Genomic DNA, 23,779 nt, shown 5'->3' on the forward strand with positions numbered 1-23,779 from the left:
ACACGGAGTCATAGGACCCGGAAATGTCTAGTGTCCAAGTTTTTATATTTGGTTTATTAAAAGTTTTGCCTCCTCCTGCGTTTACATGGTAACCATGGGTGCTTTGTGTGTATGACGGCTACACAACAAATGCAATCCAAACTTTAAAACAAATTGTAGGGCCTATTTTAACCAAATTAATTCAAATTGAGCAGGGCTGTCAATTCAATGTACCCCTTAACTCCTATGAATTAAAGCATTATGAAATCATTCAATCAATTAGTCATCTTACTATAAAAGGTTTTTATTTGACAGCATTTTTTTGCCTTGTCAAAAACATGTAGGCCTATCTCATTCTAGCTGTGACCTTGTAAAACGTGATCCTTCTGTTACTTTACATTTAAGAAATGTTAATCTTCAAACAACTTACACTAATAGACTAAATAGAACATTTTGTAATAACAATTACAATACTATAGAACTATACATACTGTATATGTGTTTTTATACTTTGGAGTTGCATTCTTATAAAGTACTAAGAAGCGTATGATCAAGTAAACCAATGCAACTGCAATTTTATAATACAAAATCTAAACTAGATTGAAGCGCATATAATCTTACCACAAGAAGCAACTATCCATTGGTATGCTTTACAACTGAATATTTTCAAGAGGATACGGCTGACTTGAAAAGTTGCCCTAAATCAATGCCAACACAGCTCTTCCACAAGCATCTGTAAGACAAGTTTTAAAACGTATAAATAGTTTCACACTCTAAATATATAAACATTTACTGATATTACAAACATACCATCTGTGTGGGAAAAAATGGGAGATGGCTTAACAATATTACAAACTTTGAAAACATACACAAGTATATTTCCATTACAATGACACGGCGACCTCAGAAAACATGTTTAAAAAATAGCATCACACACACAGTATGGAAAACAGATCTGATTTTCATAGCATCCTGTGTGAACCAAACATGTCTCAGGATTTCATAGAATGTGTTCAAACGTATAATGTCATCACATCACAGTCGCCTACAATCAAGCCCAACTCGTAATGTAAAATACTGTACACAATCTCAGAATCTCCTGAAGATGCCTTATCAGTAAACATGAATACAGAGAACTGGAAAACTAATTTGATTGGCACAATAAAAACCATGTTGCAAAGTATTGCATACAGCGCAAATACCCAATCTTCAATCTCCATCATATTATGTTACAGTACCTTGTGGGGCCCTGTATGCAATGTCTGAGACACATAACACTGCTTATATACTATACTGTAGCCTACCCTGCGGTTCATAGACAGAGTTTGTTTCTTATCAGAGAGTAACTGTTTGAACTGCAATGAGGTTAGTAGTAAAAGTACTGGTAAGCTGAGAAGAGTACTTCTTATTGAGGACTAAGTCTTTATGAAAAAAGGCAAAGAGTATTTTGATCCAGCTGTGTCTGCTACACATAATAATATGAGCTCAACTGCACAGGCACAGTGTTGGACCAAACAGGAAGTGCATTGTGGGATCTTGGTCCCTGTATCTCACCGAAATCATAGGATAAGATCCAAGCACCTTATACACAGCATTGCCTCCATTTGTCTCATAGGCTATTTAAATGCACAACAATAGCAAAACAAAATCATATAGCTAAAGCCTTCATTGTGATTGCCAGCTTTGCTAAATCCATTTGGCACAAGAGCCGGGTAGTTTTGGCACTGATCCCAGTCTCAAAGTTTGCAGAAAGGTTGGTGGGGACTCACAGCCCTTGAGAAACATGATTGCTACTGGACTATTCCATTTATTTTCATTTTCTCTCACTTCAACTCCCCCATGACATAAAATGTATTGTAATATAATCCAAGAAGCAAATGACAGAGCAAATGGAGCAATGTATAAATAAATAAGCAAATCAATGATCAAATCGTTGATGTTACATCTTAGTAACATGGTGTGTGTGTGTGCGTGTGTGCCAGTGCCTGGTGGCTCTCACAGTGTGGAGGAGCTCCGTCTGAAGTCCTGGAGGATGATGGAGGAGTAGGCAGAGCTCGGGGGGCTGCAGAGGGCCGACTCAGAGATGGGCGAGCCGGGAACCGACCCGGCAGAATGCACTGAGTCCCGAAAGGGGGAGGGGGGAGACAGAGCCAAGGAGTCCTCCAGGGTCAGCTTACTCTGAGCCAGCTCCTCTTCTCCCTCCTCCTCGTCATCCTCCTCTGTGTAGCTGTGTAGGAGGTCCAGTGCCTCACCCTCAGCCCCCTCCAGGGGTAAGATGAGGTCTTCCCCTCCAAAAGAAGCCCCACCTTGCAGGGGGCAGGAAAGCTGAGAGAAGGTGAAGCCTAGGGGTTGGTTGGTGGAGCTGGCCTGGGTGCCGGAGGCACCCATTGTGTCGTTAAATCCAGGGATATTGGAGCTGTGCGTGTCCACCATCACCCCCTGCAAGGGCTTGGTGGTTAAGTGAGAATAAGAGGGTGGCTCCTCCGAATCCTTCCCGTGGAGTGTTCCAGAGTGGGAGTGGGGGGCAATCCAAAGAGGACGTGCTTCCTCGTCCTCCTCCTCCGCCAGGTTGTACAGAGCCGTGGTGCCGGGGTGGGGGAAGTGGGGGCCTGTGCCAGGGCTGTGTTGTTGGTGGTGTGGGTCGCAGCTGTGGGGGTCGACGGGGGCATTAGTTAGGGGCCTGATGACCGCCATCTGATTCGAGCCGGCTTCCTGTTTCCTCACATGCACAGACAGTCTGTGCCACACATTCCCCCCCCTCTGAGGGTGTCTTGCACCTGGTTCAGACCATGACACAGACTTGCCATTAGAACTATGAACGAGATAAAGACTGCCGTTACTAACAGAGACAACCCGGGGGAAGGGTTAGTCAACAACAACACATAGCACAAAAGAACAGAACAGCAGCATTTCAACATTTCTCTACGCATGTTAAAATACACTCAAGACATTTTAACAACATTATTAACAGGCAGCAGTGATGTGGTTCATGTCTGAGCTCCAAGTGGGATTGCATTGACTAATCTTGGAATTTACAGTAACTAAATACTTTGTGATTCATAATTTCATAATGTGCTGTTTGAACAGCATTATGAACCATAGATGGCTTAATTCAAAGTACTTTGAGCCATCCACCAAATGTAGGCCTGTTTATCTAAAGTAAGTGTTTATCAAGCTGAGATGGGCAACATGCACTTGTAAAATGTTTCTGGTGCCTGTACTGTCTGACACAAGGAAATAACACAAGGCTTTAGTGCTGTGCATAGCAGGATAGGTTAGGTTTGTCTCTCTTATGTGATTAGCGAGGGAGACAAAGAGGGTTTCATGCTTCAAACTGGGATAAATGTGAGGACAATTCAGGATAAACCTAAATCACCTAAATCAGGGGTGTGTACATCTTCTTCCCTTGAAGGCTGCAGTGTCTACTGGCAGTCATGCATACCTTGTAATCGCCAACCAGTCTGGAGCTACGAAGAAAGATTAGTCGACCCTCCACCTACTAACTACTGAGACATTATTTTCCAAAGACACTGCAGACCTCAAGGACAGGAGTTTGCCAAGCCCGTGTCTAAACATGAGCCTGTCAGTCAACCTCTGTCCATTGGAAGAGGTTAAGTGGGACATATTGGAGCAAGGGTGCGAGACGACACTCAAAGACAACATTCTCTCATCCCCCATCTCAATCCTTACTTTAGACACTGTCAGTGTTCTTTGCTGTGGAACACCTATTAGGAATCCTGTTTAAATCTACACTTTAACCATCATACATGAAATATACGCTCCCATTATTCTGTGCTAATCTTGCAATCTGACTAGCTTTGAAGATAGGATAAATTCTGAGGTAAATCAATATGTACTATCTCAGGATTAAATCTGTGAATCTGATTATCTATCATATTTTGTTTTTGATTGGCTTATCTACTAAGGAAGTGTGTAGTCAAGCACAACTCATAATTCATCATATTTGGACAGAAAAAAAAAACTGTAGAATGACAGAATAGGGCATACAAACTCTAATTCTCTGAAACATATGTTTATTGTAGTCACAAGACTACTTTTGGATCCAAACGAGTGTGCAGGCCCTATTCTATCCTTCTATATGCCCTCATCTCTAGACCCTGAGTTCTGAACATCACTGAAGGTTACTCACTTGGTGCTTCCGTTTTCGTTCTTCTTCCTACGGAACATGTTGAGAATGCTCTTGCTCTGCTGAGCCGCCTTGCCGTCTCCCACATGCATCCTGACTACATCGGACGTGGTGAAGGCACTCCTCACGTTCCTCTCCGGCTTGGCGATGATGATGTACATCTTGGGCGAGAACATGCACCCCAGCGCCACGGTGACGCTCAGGCTCACGGAGAAGGATGTGGTGATGATCTTGTAGTTGGAGCCGAAGTAGATGGGCACGAAGGCCAACCAGATGATACAGGTGGTGTACATGGTGAAGGCGATGTACTTGGCCTCGTTGAAGTTGGCCGGGACGTTGCGCGTCTTGAAGGCGTAGTAGGTGCAGCTCATGATGAGCAAGCCGTTGTAACCCAGCGGCGCCACCATTCCCACCGTGCTGGTGTTGCAGATGAGGTAGACCTCGCGGATGCTGGGGTAGTACTTAATGGGCATGGGCGGCTCCAGGATGATCAGGGTTATCTCCAAGATGAGCTGCAGGCTGATGAGGAAGAAGGAGATGACTACTTGGGCCCAGGCTGACATGAAGCGGGGCTTCTTGGTGCAAATCTTCTTCTTGCTGCCGGCCAGGATGCGGGCGATGCGGTTGGTTTTGGTGACCAGAGCGGAGTAGCACATGGCAGCCGAGAGGCCCACTAGGAGGCGCTGCAGGTAGCAGGAGGTCACGGTGGGATGGGCGATCAAGGTGAAGGGGCAGATGTATCCCAGTAAGACGCCCACCAGGATGATGTAACACAGCTCGCGGCTGGATGACTTGACTACGGGCGTGTCGCGGTACAACATGAAGATTAAGGTTACCCAGAGGGTGACCAGGATGCCCACGCAGGACAAACACACCGCCACGATGGACTCCACATCTGACCAGTCCAGGTACTTCAGCGGCAGGGGCACACAACCTGCAGAGGACAGAGGAAAGGAGAGATGCTATTGTTGCCTATATAATCATTGAAGCATGTCAATTGTGGAAAGGTAGGAAGGACTATAAATGGAGAAGAGGGGAACATGGGTGTACTGAAGAGAGGGAGAGTAGATGAAGGCAGAGGACTAGTGAACAGATTTAGAAATGTGGAAAGTCAAGAGGTACATAGGGAAGATCATAGCCCTTCAAAGATGGCCTAAAATTACTCAGGAACACACACATACACATGCTCCAAATCTGTCAGCATGCTTATGCTGCAGTGTAAAGTGTCTCTGTGTGTGTCTGTTTCTGTGTGTGTGTGGCTGTCCATCATGTCGCATTGGTGGTGATTTGTCATCCGACACACACTTAGACTCGCAAGGGCTTAATGAGAGAAAAGTGACATCCCCAGACTCATCTTAAAACCCCTGAATTACACAGCGCTCCTAGCTAATAGCATTACTGTCAGCGCCGCCTGCCTACGTCTATGCCATCACAACCAGCATCACTTAGCCCTTATAAACCAAATCACATGTATAGATTTACTAGTTAGCTAACTTAATGCAAAATCTCATCTGGATATACAGTGCCCTCCACTAATACTGGCACCCTTGGTAAATATGAGCAAAACAGGCTGTGAAAAAAATCTTTATTGCTCATCCTCTTGGTCTTTCAAACAAAATATTCACAAAAATTGAACCTTTACTTGAAGTAAAATAATTTAAAGAAAAAATACATTCTTATCATAAAACAAATATTTTTCTCAACTATATGTGTGCCAATACTTTGTGCAACTTCCCTTGGCCAAGATAACAGCTCTGAGTCTTCTCCTATAATGCGTAATGAGGTTGGAGAACACATGGCAAGGGATCTGAGACCATTCCTCCATACAGAATCTCTCCAGATCCTTCAGATTCCCAGGTCCACGCTTGTGGACTCTCCTCTTCAGCTCACCCCGCAGGTTTTCTATGGGGTTTAGGCCAGGGGACTGGGATGGCCATGGCAAAACCTTGATTCTGTGATCAGGGAACCATTTTTGTGTTGATTTTGAGGTGTGCTTTGGATCATTGTGCTGCTGGAAGATCCAACCACAGCCCAGTTTAAGCTTCTTAGCACAGGCAGTCAGGTTTTGATTTAATATCTGCGGGTACTTGATGGAGTCCATGATACCATGTATCCTAACAAGTTGCCCAGGGCCTTTGGAAGAAAAACAGCCCCACAACATCAAAGATCCACCACCAGACTTCACAGTGGGGATGAGGTACTTTTCTGCATGACTATCTTTCTGCCTACGCCAAACCCACCTCTGGTGTTTGTTTCCAAAAAGCTCTATTTTGGTCTCATCTGACCATAGAATCCAGACCCATCGAAAGTTCCAGTAACATTTGGCAAACTGTAGGCACTTGAGTTCATTGTTTGATGACAGCAAATGTTTTTTTATGGCAACCCTCCCAAACAACGTGTGGTTATGTAGGTGGCGTCTGATCGTAGTTTTGTAGACTTTCTGACCCCAAGACCCAACTAACGTCTGCAATTCTCCAGCTGTGATCCTTGTAGATTTTTTGGCCACTCAAACCATCCTCCTCACTATGCGTGGGGTCAATATAGACACACGTCTTCTTCTAGGTACATTGTTAACCTCTTCAGTTGCTTTAAACTTCTTCATTATTGCCCTGATAATGGAAATGGGCATTTTGAACCATTGAGCTATTTTCTTATAGCCATTTCCTGATTTGTGCAGCTCAATAACCTTTTGCCTCACATCACTACTGTATTCTCGGGTCTTTCCCATAGTGATGGATGACTATGGGAACTTGGCCTGTGTGTCACCTCATATTTATACCCCAGTGAAACAGGAAGTCATGGCTCACCACTTAAGTGTTCCTAATCACTCAGTTGAACTTGAAAACATAAAATATGAAGGTCAATATACTTAAACTAGTTTTTACTCATGAGAATTTCTTGGGGTGCCAATAATTGTGGCACATATGTTTCGGAGAAAAATATTTATTTCTTTTCACTTAAAAAAAATGATAGATTTTTACTTCAATTAAACTTACGTTTTTTGTGAATATTTTGAACAGACTCACTCTCTTCTCGCTCCTCAAGTGCACAACACCTTCCCTTCTCTGAACACTGGTGTAAAACTGTTTTCCCCAGTAACCTGGAATGACAGCGGTATTCCATAGGGAATCATAGGAAAGAGTGGAATTGAATCACTGACAACAAACTGTTGGAAATCTATCAACGGGCTCTCAATGAGCTAATGTGATTTTTCACCTGAGGGAGAAGGAAGGAGAGCTCAACTCTGCTCGAACAGCTGTCCTCTATACTGCGCAGAGACGCAAGAGACTGAAATCCACTGAGTTTGCCCCATTAGTTTGCACTATATGGATCAACGTTTTTTCTGTTATCGAATCAACATTATACCAGCACTTTTCATTGCATCAAACCAAAGAAAATCTAACTTTGCAAGATTGACTCTGTGATTGTGTTGAAGGCAGACCCAGAGCAAAACAGAGTAGAATTCTATTGGCTGGGGTAGCCCATGAGCGGTCGTTCAATCACCCACGAGTGAATGCGCTTTTCAGATCAGATCGGCGCATGTTAATGTTTGTTGATATTATTTGCTAGTTAGCGAGTTATTAGTCTAATTATAGATCAGTATAGGTCAGCAATGTGGAGTTACTGCTTCCAACAAGAGCACAAAACGTGTAGGCTCCATTTCAAGCGGTCTTTGAAAAGCTTGTTTTAATTAAATGGGCAGTGTTGTATTTTGAGAAAGGCTTGATTATGCAAATAAGCCAATAGGCAGAGGGGGTAATAATAATGCATTTCATTTTGTAAAGTGGTTTCTTGAACAACACGTATAGGCTACTGTAGGCTTTATCGTGTAAATCAAAAGTTATTTCCATGTGCATTATATGGGATTTGCTCCATTGGTTCTGTTGGTAGACTTACATTATGATCAGATAGCCACAATAGCCTATTGGCTCATGTCTAAAACTGTAAGGGTACAGCCTCAGTGTTCACTATAAATGCACGTGGGAAGTTGCACAAATCTCTCACAACATTCAAAGTTTCTGCTCACAAGACCTACAATTTGCTCAGTGCACCAACAAATTTGAGGGAACCTTGGTCATGGCAACAATGAGAAAACAGGATGACAGTGGAGCGAGAGAGATGAGAAGAGAAGGGGAGGCACCCGAGAGGGGGAAGGTAAGACAGAGAGACTGAAAGCAGATGAGAGAGCGGGAAGTGAGATGAAAGGAGAGTTGGGGAAGGCAGAGTCAGTGTTTTCTATAGGATTTTTTTCAGCAGAGGTGGCAAAGGTAGCAGTGGGGAGGGGGATTTTTTTATTTTCATAGAACAACGGTAAGAAGGTCAGTTCTAGTGACTTTTAAAAAGAAAATTATTCTCAAATGCATGAAAATGTTATGTTGACACCATCTGAAATATAACTGAACTGCACTGTAGGGAGTGTTGGTTGTGTGCTTGTGGCTATCATTTGCACCACTGCTCACTCTGTTTTGCTACAGATATATGTTGAAATGTTACTGGGTTAGGGTCAGATTTTGGCAATCAAGCCTTTTTTTCTACTTACCCAGAGTCAAATGAACAGTTTGAATGAAGTTGAAGGTAGTTTTGTGAGCCATTGCAAACTAGCATTAGCACAATGCCTGGAAGTCTATAGTACCATGCTAGCTGTCCCATAGACTTTCAGTCATTGCGCTAATGCTAGTTAGTAACTTTGAATTATCCATGAGTTCATTTGACTCTGGCTAAGTAGAAAAAGGGCTTAATTTCTCAAATCTGGCACTATCCCTTTAAAAGTGGATCTTGGCAGAAATATCATATATATATATTTAAATGTATCATACTTTTTGGAGTGGCGGTAACGATTTAGGCCGTTCCTAAATTAATATAGAGGAACATAGTATAGTATAGTATAGTATAGTATACACATAGTATATGGCGCAGAGAGTCATGTCTTTTGGTGGCACAAAGAGAATAAAGGGCCATAGAAATCAGAACATTAGCAATGAATGGGGAAGTATAGACAGATATTTGCAGTCCCTTCACAGGGAGAACCAAGCAGGGAGCAGGTTGCAGAGTGTTGGGGACTGAGTTTACAAAAACACTTGGGCGAAAACTGTCAGTGTGTGATGGTGGATTGGGAGACTAGTGAGGTGGGTGTTGGAGGAGATGAGGGCAGGGGGGCAGACATGCAGGTTAGAGATGGTAGGATTAGAGGGAGTACGAGCTGGGGGAGCTACAGCCAGGTAGAGGCAGTAGTCAGTCATCATGGCACATAGATAGATTGTGTCCTGTTAGTAAGTTACCTTCCAGATCATCATCGGGCCACCAGCCCAGGTCACAGGCCTGACAGGTGAACTCATCCCGGAGGATCTCATTGTCCTTACAGGTGGTGCATATCCAGCAGCAGCTCACCTCACCCTTCCTGATCACCTGATCACACAGAGGTCAGGGGTCAACACCAGAAGTCACAAGCTTACAGTCAAAACAATAACAAACCACAACCCCACACCCACACAGTACCAACCCCAATCAGATATAAAGACGGGTAATTAGCATCTAATATGGCTTTGATGGGGCATTTTTAGGCCCTTCGCTAAAATAAATTAGTAAATTCTGGTGCATATTATAAGAACCTATGGTGTAAAAGTTTTCCCTTAGTCGAGCACAAATGATATTCCAAAAGACAGGCTCCGTTGCATTTACATTATCCTGTTCCTAAAGTGGATGTTCTCAGCGTTGTGATATGCAAAACAGGGTGATGCACAGCACAGGGCAGTAAACAAAGTGTTAGAAGGCCCCGCTAAAGCAGACAGGAGAGTCTACATGCACCCTATGGGGGCTATTGGCCAGGCTGAATAATACTGACCCTGGTTGGAGAGACTCAAGGTGTTTCCTCAAGATACTGAAGGCTCCACAACATTGTGTTAAAACACATTGAAAATCAACCCTTTTCAACCAAGGATGAAATCTGCACATACATTACTGGACTAGGGATCAATTTACAGAGATAACTTAGTTCAAATTAAACAAAAGCATCAGAGCGGAAACACAGACAGAGCAGTTCTCTATGAAACTGGGTCCTGGGAATTCCTGATGGACTGGTTCAGGACCTTTCCTAATCCAGCCTGGTCCAGCCTGGCTTAGACTGGTTTGGCCCAGTTGTGTCTGTACCTTGATCTGTCCCCTGGAGCAGGGCTCACTGCAGACGGAACGGACCATGTCGCTGTTGTTCATCCACAGCTTCCAGTCATCGATGTTCAGGATGCCCTCGTGCCACGAGCCCACCTGCTGGTAGTCATAGCTACCGTCACCCACACTCTGCAGGTTCATGATGTCATACCTGAGAGGGGGAGAGAAGATATGGTGAAGGGGTGTGAGACAGTTAAAGAGATAGGTGGGAGATGGATGGAGGGGGTAAAAGAGGGGAGAGGAGATAGGTGGGAGACGGATAGAGGGGGTGAAAGAGGGGGAGAGGCACAGAGAGAGATTATGGGAGAGCGAGAGAAAAACAGAGCAAGGTCAAGAAATGGAGATAAAGGGAGAAAGAAAATAAAGGGAGAAAGAAAAAGTAAATCAGAAGCAGTTATCTTAATGATAACAAGTCCCTTGCCTAGAGCAGACCCCTTTATCCAAAATGACTTTAACATCTTACATTCAATATAGTTAGACATTTTTCATGTAAAGACACTTACGAGTGCACAGAATCTAGATCTATTGTGATTGTGGTAGCATGTCTGAGTACTAGCCGTGACCTCTGGCTAAATAACAGGTGACTGGGGCTATTTTTCACCTGTCTGTCAGGGATAGATTTGATTTGTGACACTGAGAGGACTGACTGCACACGCTGTAAGTAGAAATGACTGCTGCAGCACACAGATGCATTTAATCTGTTCCAGTCGCAGCCCATTATGATTCTGATTCCACATGCTCTGTGTATGTGTGTGTGTGTGTGTTTGTGTGTGTCCATGTACAGTATGTGTATGTATGCCCATGCATGTGTGTTCATAGTCATTTCACACAAAATCTGCTCTGTAAAAACAGAGTCGCACATTTCATATCTACAGTGCCTTGTGAAAGTATTCATCCCACTTGGCGTTTTTCCTATTTTGTTGCATTACAACCTGTAATTTAAATGTATTTTTATTTGAATTTCATGTAATGGACATACACAAAATACTCCAAATTGGTGAAGTGAATTGAAAATAATAACTTAAAAATGTTCATTAAAAAAACTGGAAGAGTGGTGAGTAAATATGTATTCACCCCCTTTGCAATGAAGCCTCTAAATAAGATATGGTGCAACCAATTACCTTCATTAGTCACATAATTAGTTAAATAAAGTCAACCTGTGTGCAATCTAAGTGTCACATGATCTGTCACATGATCTCAGTATATATACACCTTTTCTGAAAGGCCCCAAAGTCTGCAACACCACTAAGCAAGGGGCACCACCAAGCAAGTGACTACACCAAGCAAGTGACTACACCAAGCAAGCGGCACCATGAAGACCAAGGAGCTCTCCAAACAGGTCAGGGACAAAGTTGTGGAGAAGTACAGATCAGGGTTCGGGTTATAACAAAAATATCAGACACTTTCAACATCCCACAGAGCACCATTAAATTCATTATTTAAAAAAATTGAAAGAATTTGGCACCACAACAAACCTGCCAAGAGAGGGCTGCCCACCAGAACTCATGGACCAGGCAAGCAGGGCATTAACCAGAGAGGCAACAAAGAGACCAAAGATAACCCTGAAGGAGCTGCAAAGCTCCACAGCCGAGATTGGAGTATCTGTCCAGAGGACCACTTCAAGCCGCACACTCCACAGAGCTGGGCTATACGGAAGAGTGACCAGAAAAAAATCAATTGTTTGGTGTTCGCCAAAAGGCATGTGGGAGACTCTCCCAAACATGGGGAAGAGGTACTCTGGTCAGATGAGACTAAAATGTTGTTTTTAGGCCATCAAGGAAAACCCTATGTCTGGCACAAACCCAACACCTCTCATCACCCGAGAACACCATCCCCAGGGACTGGAAACCTGGTCAGAATTGAAGGAATAATGGATGGCGTTAAATACAGGGAAATTCTTGAGGGAAACTTGTTTTCAGTCTTCCAGAGATTTGAGACTGGCATGGAGGTTCACTTTCCAGCAGGACAATGGCCCTAAGCATACTGTTAAAGCAACACTTGAGTGGTTTAAGGGGAAACATTTAAATGTCTTGGAATTGTCTAGTCAAAGCCCAGACCTCAATCCAGTTGAGAATCTGTGGTATGACTTAAAGATTGCTGTACACCAGCAAAACCCACACAAAATGAAGGAGCTGGAGCAGTTTTGCCTTGAAGAATGGGCAAAAATCTCAGTGGCTAGATGTACCGAGCTTATAGAGACATACCAAGAGACTTGCAGCTGTAATTGCTGCAAAAGGTGGCTCTACAAAGTATTGACTGGGGGGTTGAATAGTGATGCACACTCAAGTTTTCAGTTATTTTGTCTTATTTCTTGTTTGTGTCACAATAAAAAATATTTTGTATTAAATGATACACACCACCCAAAAATCAATTTTAATTCCAGGTTCTAAGGCAACAAAATACGAAAAATGCCAAGGGGGGTGAATACTTTCGTAAGCCACTGTATAACCTCCCAGTCATTTTTGGGTAAAAAAAACATTTGTTTTTATAGCTTCCAGTTTATTCTCCGTTAGTCAGCACCTCTTCACTAAATAATTTTCTCTGGGTGTGTGCCAGCTCACCAACAATTCTCCATCTCAACATTCTGCCCCCTCCCCGTCTCGCTCCTCACCTGCCAGGAGTGTCCCCGTTCTCGTCGAAGTACACATCCTCCCCTGACACCCCTCTGAAGGTGGTCTTGAGCAGGTACTCCAGCAGCTTGCTGCCGTCAATGGGGTCCATGGCTTCACACAGGCCTGGCTGGCCAGGGCACAGCTCACTGTGCATGTCATGGAGGCCGTGGGCCATGGCATAGATAGCATTGATGACGAAGCCCATCTTACTGTCCTGGACGTAGTTCTCATGAAGACTCTCATTGCCTGGGGATTAGTGGGAAATTACCAGAATGTCAAAATGGTGGTTTGGAATTGGTTGATGTTGTTTTTCTAAGGACTGTGGCCGTTTTGTTTGTTTGTGCTGGATTTACAGTGCCATATCAATGTGTAAATGTAGGCACACATAATATTGTACGGCAAGAGAATTGTACAACTTCCTTCTCACTCAACCGATAAACAACTGAGTTTGGAACTATAATTTGATTAAAAAAATACAACAAAACATCTCTCTTTTGCAGCACAAAATAACTGGCACACACTATACAGTAGATCACAATAAGGTGTCCAGAAGCGTATTCATTGTTCCCCAAAAGGATACAGAAGATGGAGGAATCTTGAGGAAGCAACAGTAAAGTCTGTGGACACCTTATTGTGTAACAAGCATTTTTGGTTAGCCAGCTGAAAGCATTGTCAAGCACAGGGAATAAGGTAACCATAGCACTAATAGGGACATTTAAAAAAAGAGATATTCATTCACCCTTCTATCATACCGTACCTGAGGTGCCACTCCATATTTGTTTTCTTCTTATAACGGCTTAAATCTCATACATTTTCTCTCCTTCTTTTCCCATTGTTTCTCAATACATTCAGAAAAAGGCTGTCTTTTGTCTGTGGTGATCATGCAGAAAGTCAGCAGAGGGGATAATCTACAGTGGTTTGCGAAAGCATTCACTGCATTTTTCCTATTTTGTTGCATTACAACATGAAATTAAAATTGACATTTGGGGGGTTTGTATGATTTGATTTAGACAACATGCCTACCACTTTGATGATGCAAAATATTTTTGAGGATGAAACAAACAAGAAATAAGACAAAAAAACAGAACTTGAGCGTGCATAACTATTCACCCCCCTAAAGGGAAAACTTTGTAGAGCCACCTTTTGCAGTTTCAAATTACAGCTGCAAATCTTTTGGGTTATGTCTCTATGAACTTGGCACATCTAGCCCATTCTTCAAGGCAAAACTGCTCCAGCTCCTTCAAGTTGGCTTGGTTCTGCTTGTGTACAGCGACCTTTAAGTCATACAACAGATTCTCAATTGGATTGAGGTCTGGGCTTTGACGAGGCCATTCCAAGACATTGTAAATGTTTCCCCTTAAACCACTCGAGTATTGCTTTAGCAGTATGCTTAGGGTCATTGTCCTGCTGGAAGGTGAACCTCTGTCCCAGTGTCAAATCTCTCGAAGACTGAAACAGGTTTCCCTCAAGAATTTCCCTGTATTTAGTGCAATCCATTATTCATTCAATTCTGACCAGTTTCCCAGTCCCTGCCGATGAAAAACATCCCCATGCTGCCACCACCATGCTTCACTGTGGGGATGGTGTTGTCATGACTGTCCTGACCAGGTCAGGTTACAGGAGACCACAACCCTACAGATTATCTCTCAACCCCAACAGAGGAGGAGAGATCTAGGGGTCTGAAGATGGGGGGGGGGGGTTATGACCCCTCACGCACCTGGTAAATCTCAGGCCACAGACAAATTCCTTTGTCCTGTTACTATGGAGAACCAGCCTCAGAACATTAAACGTGAAATAATGGGATATTGGAACAATGGTTTCCGTCAGCCACAATGGTGGTCATGACGATAGATGGAATATGAAAATGTATGTAATTTTGGTTTTGTTATTAAAGGTTAATAGATGACGGTATTACGAAAACATTGTAATGTGAAGAGTTTTCCTAGTATATGTTTGATGTTTATACATTGTACGTTGTATGGAAAATATCCAAATCAAAGAGAATGTTTTGGGGAAGATTAAATGTGAAGTTAGTTGTATAAATTGGATTCGAATAAAATCTAGTCCTTGCCTCATTAACTTGGTACGCCCAGAGAATTGCCATAAAGGCGGTTACGCCCACTTCTGACCCAAGGGTATAAAACCTGTGAGTATAGAATTTACAACAGGACTACGTGACCCCAGCAAGGTCTAAAAAGTAAACGAACCCAGAACGCAACGCGAGGACAAAGTCATCCTTTTCTACCCAAGCTACGGATGAGTAGCTATGTCTAAGCGGGTGAATTCAAGTCGAACCACCTAGCCTCCATCTCCCATCGAATCGTGGTATCTAAAAAAGGGTTTCATTCCTATGCTGTGAGCTCTGAGCTACAGAGCTGTCTGTCCTCAGAAGACCCCTTCCAGAGCAAAGGGTGAGGGAACAGACTCCTAAGCCAAAAAGGACACTGACATCGGGAGGACTCTCAGAAAGGTGCACCGGAGTAGTGCGTCATCGAACAGCTGAAGGCCTACGCAGAGAATTCTCGGAGATCATCCCCACGTAATTACATCATTATATTCTGACCCATAAGAGCGGCAGTTTGGGGCAAGGCTAGGGTTAGAATAGCATAGCTGACAAATTCACCCAAATGTATATTTCTCTTGTGTACTTTATTTTTTCTCTCTCTATTGAAATCCCCATCTTGGGTAACACGCGCCATAGTGTGTTGGCCCGTTATACTAAGTTTTGATCAATAGCCTATAATGTGTTTTGTCTATGTGTATCTTTTATCATCATTTTAGGTATTTAGTAAATAAATATTCAACTAAGATTGGTGTGGTACGAATTCATTGGTGAGACCCGGGTCTGTGCAGATTCATGGGCTATACGACGTTCAGAACGAGATTGGTAGAGCCAAGTGGTTAATTAGCGGCTGTTGTAAAATCGATATTCTTTGGGTTAATTTGGGAAATAGAAACTCAATAGAAACTAGTTTTCCCATGGTGCCCTAGGTCAATGAGTTAATAATTGCTTGATTCAGTTAATCACACAATTAGAAACTTTAATCATTCGATGAACAACAGTCGTCACATTAAATAATACAACGTCACAACAGTGTTCTCGGGGTGATGAGAGGTGTTGGGTTTGCGCCAGATATAAGGTTTTCCTTGATGGCCAAAAAACAAAATTTTTGTCTCATCTGACCAGAGTACCTTCTTCCATATGTTTGGGGAGTCTCCCATATGCCTTTTGGCGAACACCAATTGTGTTTGCTTATTTATTTAAGAAATTGCTTTTTTTGGACACTCTTCTCTAAAGCCCAGCTCTGTGGAGTGTACGGCTTAAAGTGGTCCTATGGACAGATACTCCAATCTCCGCTGTGGAGCTTTGCAGCTCCTTCAGGGTTATCTTTGGTCTCTTTGTTGCCTCTCTGATTAATGCCCTCCTTGCCTGGTCCGTGAGTTTTGGTGGGCGGCCCTCTCTTGGCAGGTTTTTTATGGTGACATATTCTTTCCATTTTTTAATAAGGGATTTAATGGTGCTCTGTGGGATGTTCAAAGTTTCTGATATTTTTTTATAACCCAACCCTGATCTGTACTTCTCCACAACATTGCCCCTGAACTGTTTGGAGAGCTCCTTGGTCTTTATGGTACCGCTTGCTTGGTGGTGCCCCTTGCTTAGTGGTGTTGCAGACTCTGGGGCCTTTCAGAACAGGTGTATGTATATACACTGAGATCATGTGACAGATCATGTGACACTTAGATTGCACACAGGTGGACTTTCTTTAACTAATTATGTTACTTATGAACGTAATTGGTTGCAACAGATCTTATTTAGAGGCTTCATAGCAAAGGGGGTGAATACATATGCACGCACCACTTCTATGTTTTTTATTTTTTAGAATTTTTTGAAACAAGTTATTTTTCTCCTTTCACTTCATCAATTTGGACTATTGTGTGTTTCACTTCATCAATTTGGACTATTGTGTGTTTGTCCATTACATGAAATCCCCAAAAAATCAATGTAAAATACAGGTTGTAATGGAACAAAATAGGAAAAACGCCAAGTGGGATGAATACTTTTGCAAGGCACCGTATATAGAACACATCTCTCTCATACAGTGGTGTTCTACTGAACAGGGTGTTTCAGTGACTCATTCTTCCTTGTTCTCTCTTCACATTGCAGTACTTTTTTTTTTTAACAACCCAAGAGTTTCTGCATTAGAGTTTGACTGATTTGACCCTACCCCAGGCTTTCTCTGAGCACAGCAGCCAATTTGGAGCCAATTTATTCTATTTATTTCACTGGTCTAGTGGTAGTACAACATGCCAACATAATCCTCAGAGCTAGCACCAGTCAAACTCTACAGGTCTTGCCAAAGTGAAGTGCTTATACAGTACAGTGCAGGTGCAGGTAAAGTCAGCATCTCTTTAATCTCGAAATATACACTTACCACCTTGGAGATCTTTAAGAAGAGAAAATAACATAATAACATAAATTATAGCTACATTACACTGCTCTGCAATTTTGTCACGTTTTGAATGCTTGGATCAAGCTATTTTGGTTTACTTAAGTCTTAAGATAGTGAGGTATTACACAGTAGTACATGTATAATACCTTCATGTTGAGGTGAATACACTCACAATAACATCAATACTTAAAATATTTTTTTCTTACAAAATGTTTGAACGCATGCCTATCAAGCATCATTTCAGGTGTTAAATGTAATCACTATGTTAGTCATTGGCGGGGCAACAACTCAATTTACCTAGATCACCTTTTGTTCGTAAGCAGAGAGAGTATTTGGAAAGGAAAAAAGGGAGACAATACATTATCATACAATTGCTAGCCTATGTTCAAAACAATAAGATTAACTATTCATTTGTCCTCAGCCTATCTTATCATGTATTATTACAATAGAAAATACTGTATGATCTTTATCTGATGATGGTATATATATGTTTCTTCCCATTGCTTTTGTTGATTCCCAACATAACCCCTGCTCAGTCCTCATGGCTCTGGGTAGCCTAGTGTAGTTTATTAGTCGTTCTCACCGGAGCAGACTTTCTTGTATTTCTTAATCTCCTGTTGATGTCCGGCCAGCCGGCACTGGAAGCGATACTGCCAGAACTCTGGGAACCACGGGTTCCGTGTGTTGGTGTCCAAACGCAGCTTCAGGAAGTAGTCATCAAATGACTTTACTTCCTCTGACTGCAGCTTCATGGTGATCCCACCTTCTGCTTCCTGTTCGTACCCCTCCACCACCTCATCTCGATCTGCCCATCCATCACTAGAGAGAGAGAGAGAGAGAGAAAATACTGAGCACACAGATAATGAACTGTATTTGTATTGGGAGGTTGATCAAAACAAGAGCAAGTTCATTCTGAAGAAAAAAAATGTTCATTACAATGGAAAAACAAAATGATTGACTAAATCATTGTCTGTGTTACATTTCCCTATTAACTCATGAGCAGGAGTTCAGACATTCATCCAGTGACACTTGGGCGTTCTGCTAGCCGTGGCAATAGTGTTAGTGCATTCTAGCTGCACACTGATCTGATAGAGCTGTTGGAAGATGGGTGGTAACCTGTATCCAACCAACAAGGATGTCAGTCAGTTAGAATAGTCTCACTGTCTTGTTACCCTCATTGACAGCGTTCATTCAGACCAGGCCACACGAAGAGAGAAGGGGACAAAAGAGTAGCAGAACATAGTTATTTTATTTTGCTTAGTTTATTTGATCATTTAAAACAAGGTACACATACAAAATGATGCACTTTATTAAGAATCGTCTATGGTAAACACAAACACGTATATGACTTATTTCTATTGTGGTCCTATGTCATATCCTTCCCAACAATCAAATCCCACTGCAAAGGTCTGCTCCTTTGCTCTTCAAGGTAATAGGCAGTGGCCTTTAAGTCTACCATAGTTTTTATGGTATCTATAAGGATCTTCAGCCCCTTAGCGTGAGCTCTGTGACCACTGAATGTTCCCAAGGTCTGTCTCCACTACTATCTCCATCTCTATGTGGATCCGTGGATGCTAGTGGGTGGAGCTATAGGAGGAAGGTTTCATTTATTCCATTCCAGCCACTACAATGAGCCCGTCCTCCTATACCTCTTCCCATGGCTTCCGTCTTCATTTTCAACTCTACTTACAGTCCACCAATCGCCTTGTTGGTTTTCCTTCCCGTCTGTGTCAGAATCCCCATTAAACTAAGCTCATTTAGACATGCATTTGAAGCCTGGAGACCCTTAGATGGATGAACAAGAAAGACTAGAGACAGAGACAAAGAAAATAAACAAGTTGATATACAGAGCTTCTAAGCTGTGCTTCTCTGGATGCAGCAGCCTTGAATATCTGTACAGTTGACAGCTACCCTCCAATTAGAGAGTAAGTGAGCCAGTAGCCAATTACCACGCGCAGAAGGGATATTCTGATGGGCAAGAGCATATGTGAGGGTGTGTGTGTGTGTGTGTGTGTGTGCAACCTAGTCTCAGAGCATTTCATATTATTATGTAAGTAAATCCGAGACCCTCCATTTAGTATCAATTACATTTCGTATGGTATGTATTAAGTTGTGGATTTCCATCATCCGTTTCATATGATATGTTACAAATTACAATGGCTAACGTTAGCCAGGTTAGGGTTAAGGTTAGTGTTAAGTTTAGGAGTTAGGTTAAAGGGTTAGAGGAAGGGTTAGTTAACATGCGAAGTAGTTGCAAAGTAGCAAAAAAGTAGTAAGTTGTTTAAATTCTAAATTTGTCCATGATGAGATTCAAACTTGCAAACTTTGGGTTGCTACACTCTAAAAATAAAAGGTGCCTGGAGTATCCTTTAGTGGTCCTTCACATTGAAACTTCACATTAAGTTATTTTGGGGTTAATTTTTTAACTACCCCCCCTCCCCTATTATTATTATTATTAATAATATTTTTTTTATATAAAAGGTCAAATTATTATTTTATTTTTTTATTTATTTTTTTCAATTACGTTTTAGTTTTAGTTGGGCAGTTAGGTTCCTGCAAGAACCCCCACCAACTAAGGAGGTTCCTCGATGAACCCTGCCTCCTACGGGGTTCTTGGAAGTACCTTTAGGGGGCAATTTTCAGTGCCAAGAACCTTAAGGTTCTTCAAAGAACTTTGAGGATCTTCGAAAAACCGTTGTTGCACTCCTCATTTTTAGAGTGTAGACTGCCTGAAGTAACAATCTGTCTTATGTACCCATATCAAACCTAACGTATCATACTAAATGGAGCCTTCGGGAATACGCACAGAATAATACGAAATGCTCTGAGACCAGGTTGGTGTGTGTTATGTTCTGCCATTTTAAAAGAGGTCTGAGATAAACTGTGAAATCCAAGGGATATGAAGCATATGATGTAGTGGACTGCTTGAACATTTTTAAGTGTTTTTTTTTTTAGCACAGGAAAATGTTTCCCTGCTTTCTTGAGCGCAGTTAAGGTGATGCCAATGGAATAATCCTCCACTGACACACCTCTGAATTCTGGGTGTTTGTTTATAAAGTATTTTTTTTAGAAAGGTTAGCCAAACAGAATCATAACTTCCTCTGTCATAATTGAGTTTAGGCCAGAGACATGCATCTGATTTGTCACAGTCACATTTGCCTCTGAGGCTGTGTGGGTGTGTGCACTCAATGTGCATTTATGCTCAAATCCCAAACCACTGTCACTCTTCCACCCATCAAATATTCACAATCACAACAACATAATTATTGTTCCCTGCGCCCGCCCTCCCCCTCCCTCCCTATCACTAGTCTAGTTCATTCCCTGACCCAAGGTAGCTGACTGCATTTGATGTTCTAAATTTGATACAGTGTTATATACGGACCTCCAATATTTGTCCCCACAGACGTGGAGAACTGCAACAGCAGGCTATGGCAGAGAGAGAGAGAGAGAGTGATTGGGTTTGGTGTGTGTGTGTGTGTGTGGAGCATTTATTTAACATCTCAATGAATAATTTATGAGTTGTTGCCAAGGTAGACATGCATCGCTGTTTTCACATCGGAGTTTGTGATAAAGAAAAAATGACTCCCTCTCCCTCTCTCTTCATGCCGTCGCTGGATCCTGCTGTGCTATATCTACTTAGTTTAAATATCTCATCAAAACAGTCAAACCAAGGGAGGCCAAATTTGATTGAATTCATACCTAGCTAAGTTTCATGAGTTCATGTATCATGAATACTGTTAATGGTATTTTTATCCAATATTCATGAAAACACAGACCCACCACAGCTATACTAATACTATCAAACACATACAATTGCTATCTTATATGGAAAAGAATGATGAACATTTCATAAGAATCTTGTATGGCAGGAGAAGATGATTTGTACAAAAAGTATCTGGTAAGATTTTGTGTTTTGCTTTATATGTTAGTGAGGTATTTGTGGAAACTTCAATCGAATACATGTTTGTGGTAATTTTCCTACATAAACTCAGCAAAAAAGTAAACTTCCTCTCACTGTCAACTGCGTTTATTTTCAGCAAACTTAACATGTGTAAATATTTGTATGAACAAAACAAGATTCAACAACTGAGAAATTGAACAAGTTCCACAGACATGTGGACAGACATGTGACTAACAGAAATGGAATAATGGGGGGTCAAAAGTAAAAGTCAATATATGGTGAGTCCATATAGCTGCATTAAGTACTGCAGTGCATCTCCTCATGGACAGCACCAGATTTGGCAGTTCTTGCTGTGAGATGTTTTTTTTAACCTTTATTTAACTAGGCAAGTCAGTTGAGAACAAATTATTATTTTCAATAACGGCCTAGGAACAGTGGGTTAACTGCCTTGTTCATGGGCAGAACGACAGATTTTTATCTTGTCAGCTCGGGGATTCGATCTTGCAACCTTTCGGTAACTAGTCCAATGCTCTAACCACTAGGCTACCTGCCGCCCCACATGTTACCCCACTCTTCCACCAAGGCACCTGCAAGTTCCCGGACATTTCTGGGGGGAATGGCCCTAGCCCTCTCCTTCCAATCCAACAGGTCCCAGACGTGCTCAATGGGATTGAGATCCGGGCTCTTTGCTGGCCATGACAGAACACTGACAGGAAATCCCGCACAGAACGAGCAGTATGACTGGTGGCATTATCATGCTGGAGGGTCATGTCAAGATGAGCCTGCAGGAAGGGGGAGGAGGGAGGAGGATGTCTTCCCTGTAACGCACAGCGCTGAGATTGCCTGCAATGACAACAAGATCAGTTCGATGATGCTGTGACACACCGCCCCAGACTATGACGGACCCTCCACTTTTTTCCAGTCCTGTCTGGTCCAGCAACGGTGGGTTTGTCCCCATAGGCGACGTTGTTGCCGGTGATGTCTGGTGAGGACCTGCCTTACAACAGGCTTACAAGCCCTAAGTCCAGCCTTTCTCAGCCTATTGCGGACAGTCTGAGCACTGATGGAGGGATTGTGCGTTCCTCGTGTAACTCGGGCAGTTGTTGTTGCCATCCTGTACCTGTGTGATGTTCGGATGTACCGATCCTGTGCAGGTGTTGTTACACGTGGTCTGTCACTGCGAGGATGATCAGCTGTTCGTCCTCCCTGTAGCGCTGACTTAGGCGTCTCACAGTACGGACGTTGCAATTTATTGCCCTGGCCACATCTGCAGTCCTCATGCCTCCTTGCAGCATGCCTAAGGGACATACACGCAGATGAGCAGGGACCCTGGGCATCTTTCTTTTGGTGTTTTTCAGAGTCAGTAGAAAAGCCTCTTTAGTGGCCTAAGTTTTCATAACTGTGACCTTAATTGCCTACCGTCTGTAAGCTGTTAGTGTCTTAACAACCATTCCACAGGTGTATGTTCATTAATTGTTTATGGGTCATTGAAAAAGCATGGGAAACAGTGCTTAAATCCTTTCCAATGAAGATATGTGAAGTTATTTGGATTTTTACGAATTATCTTTGAAAGACAGGGTCCTGAAAAAGGGACGGTTATTTTTTTGCTGAGTTTAGATATGGTGTGACATATTTAAGACAACGTATATTACTTATATGAGTCATCAATTAAAATTATAATAAAAGTGTATGTTCTCTGTAAAGGTCGCTGTAAAAACACACACAAATACACCACCAACATACAGAAAAACATAAATGATCTTATCAGATATTCGATTACTTATTAGCATGTAAAAAATGATCTTCCTCTGCCATACTATATTGTAATTATATTTCCATAATTATTTTTGTATTAATCTGTTATGTGTATTTGCTGCCATATGTATTACTTAGAAGTTCCAGGTAGAACACATAAGAATATTGTTTGTTTCTTCTATTTCGATTAATATTACTCCCACCACACCACAGCTAGGCTAGTTTAATTACTGGAGGCAGCATCATTTCTAGCATATTCCTTCCCTGTTATTCCAGTAAATTACTATCAAATTCAACTGTTTTCCTAGAGAAATATACTTAAGGCCAAATTACCACATGCATCAAGTGGTCAATTAGAGATATCTCTCTGTGTGTGTGTGTGTGTGTGAGAAAACATTGGCCAGATGATTGACGGATGCTTAGTGTTGTGAGACAACGTTGTGGAAGAGCTTCCGAGCCAACAGTTAGATCATTAATAGCTAAAACACAGCAGATCTTTCAGTTGAGTGGTCTGAGTGCCAGGAGAGAGAACAAACAAACAAATCCCCCAGACTATTTCAGATGATCTAGTTCCAGTTTGATAGCGAACGCATTTGTATATTTATGAAGCCATGAATTAATTGGCGGGGAAGAGCCTTAATCACATGCACTCTCTCCTGAGAGAGAGAATGGATTGTAAAATAGTTTCTTAAAAAGTAGAAAATAAAGAGATTCATTATGCGTTCCCTTGTTCTGGCTCATTTGACACAAGCAGACACTTAATAAGAAT

At 42.2% G+C, this 23,779-nt stretch overlaps 1 protein-coding gene across 4 annotated transcripts in view; it reads right to left on the minus strand.

The window, feature by feature from the left end:
• Nucleotides 1-147: 147 nt before the first annotated feature.
• Nucleotides 148-23,779, minus strand: part of LOC118398376 (metabotropic glutamate receptor 1-like) — a 51,174-nt gene continuing 27,542 nt past the window's right edge. For 2 of the 4 annotated variants that reach the window (XM_035793648.2, XM_052470675.1), the window contains exons 4-9: nucleotides 17,938-18,173; nucleotides 12,903-13,149; nucleotides 10,274-10,442; nucleotides 9,406-9,532; nucleotides 4,130-5,060; nucleotides 148-2,791 (exon numbers count right to left, since the gene is read on the minus strand). In XM_035793648.2, coding sequence (XP_035649541.1) covers nucleotides 1,975-2,791; nucleotides 4,130-5,060; nucleotides 9,406-9,532; nucleotides 10,274-10,442; nucleotides 12,903-13,149; nucleotides 17,938-18,173 — 2,527 coding nt within the window. In that variant the 3' untranslated portion in view covers nucleotides 148-1,974. Of the gene's footprint in view, nucleotides 2,792-3,355; nucleotides 3,447-4,129; nucleotides 5,061-9,405; nucleotides 9,533-10,273; nucleotides 10,443-12,902; nucleotides 13,150-17,937; nucleotides 18,174-23,779 lie in introns of all 4 variants that reach the window. The other 2 variants (XM_052470677.1, XM_052470676.1) reach the window with 2 other exon arrangements.

The sequence above is a fragment of the Oncorhynchus keta genome, chromosome 19 (assembly GCF_023373465.1).
Source record: "Oncorhynchus keta strain PuntledgeMale-10-30-2019 chromosome 19, Oket_V2, whole genome shotgun sequence".
Classification (NCBI taxonomy): domain Eukaryota; kingdom Metazoa; phylum Chordata; class Actinopteri; order Salmoniformes; family Salmonidae; genus Oncorhynchus; species Oncorhynchus keta.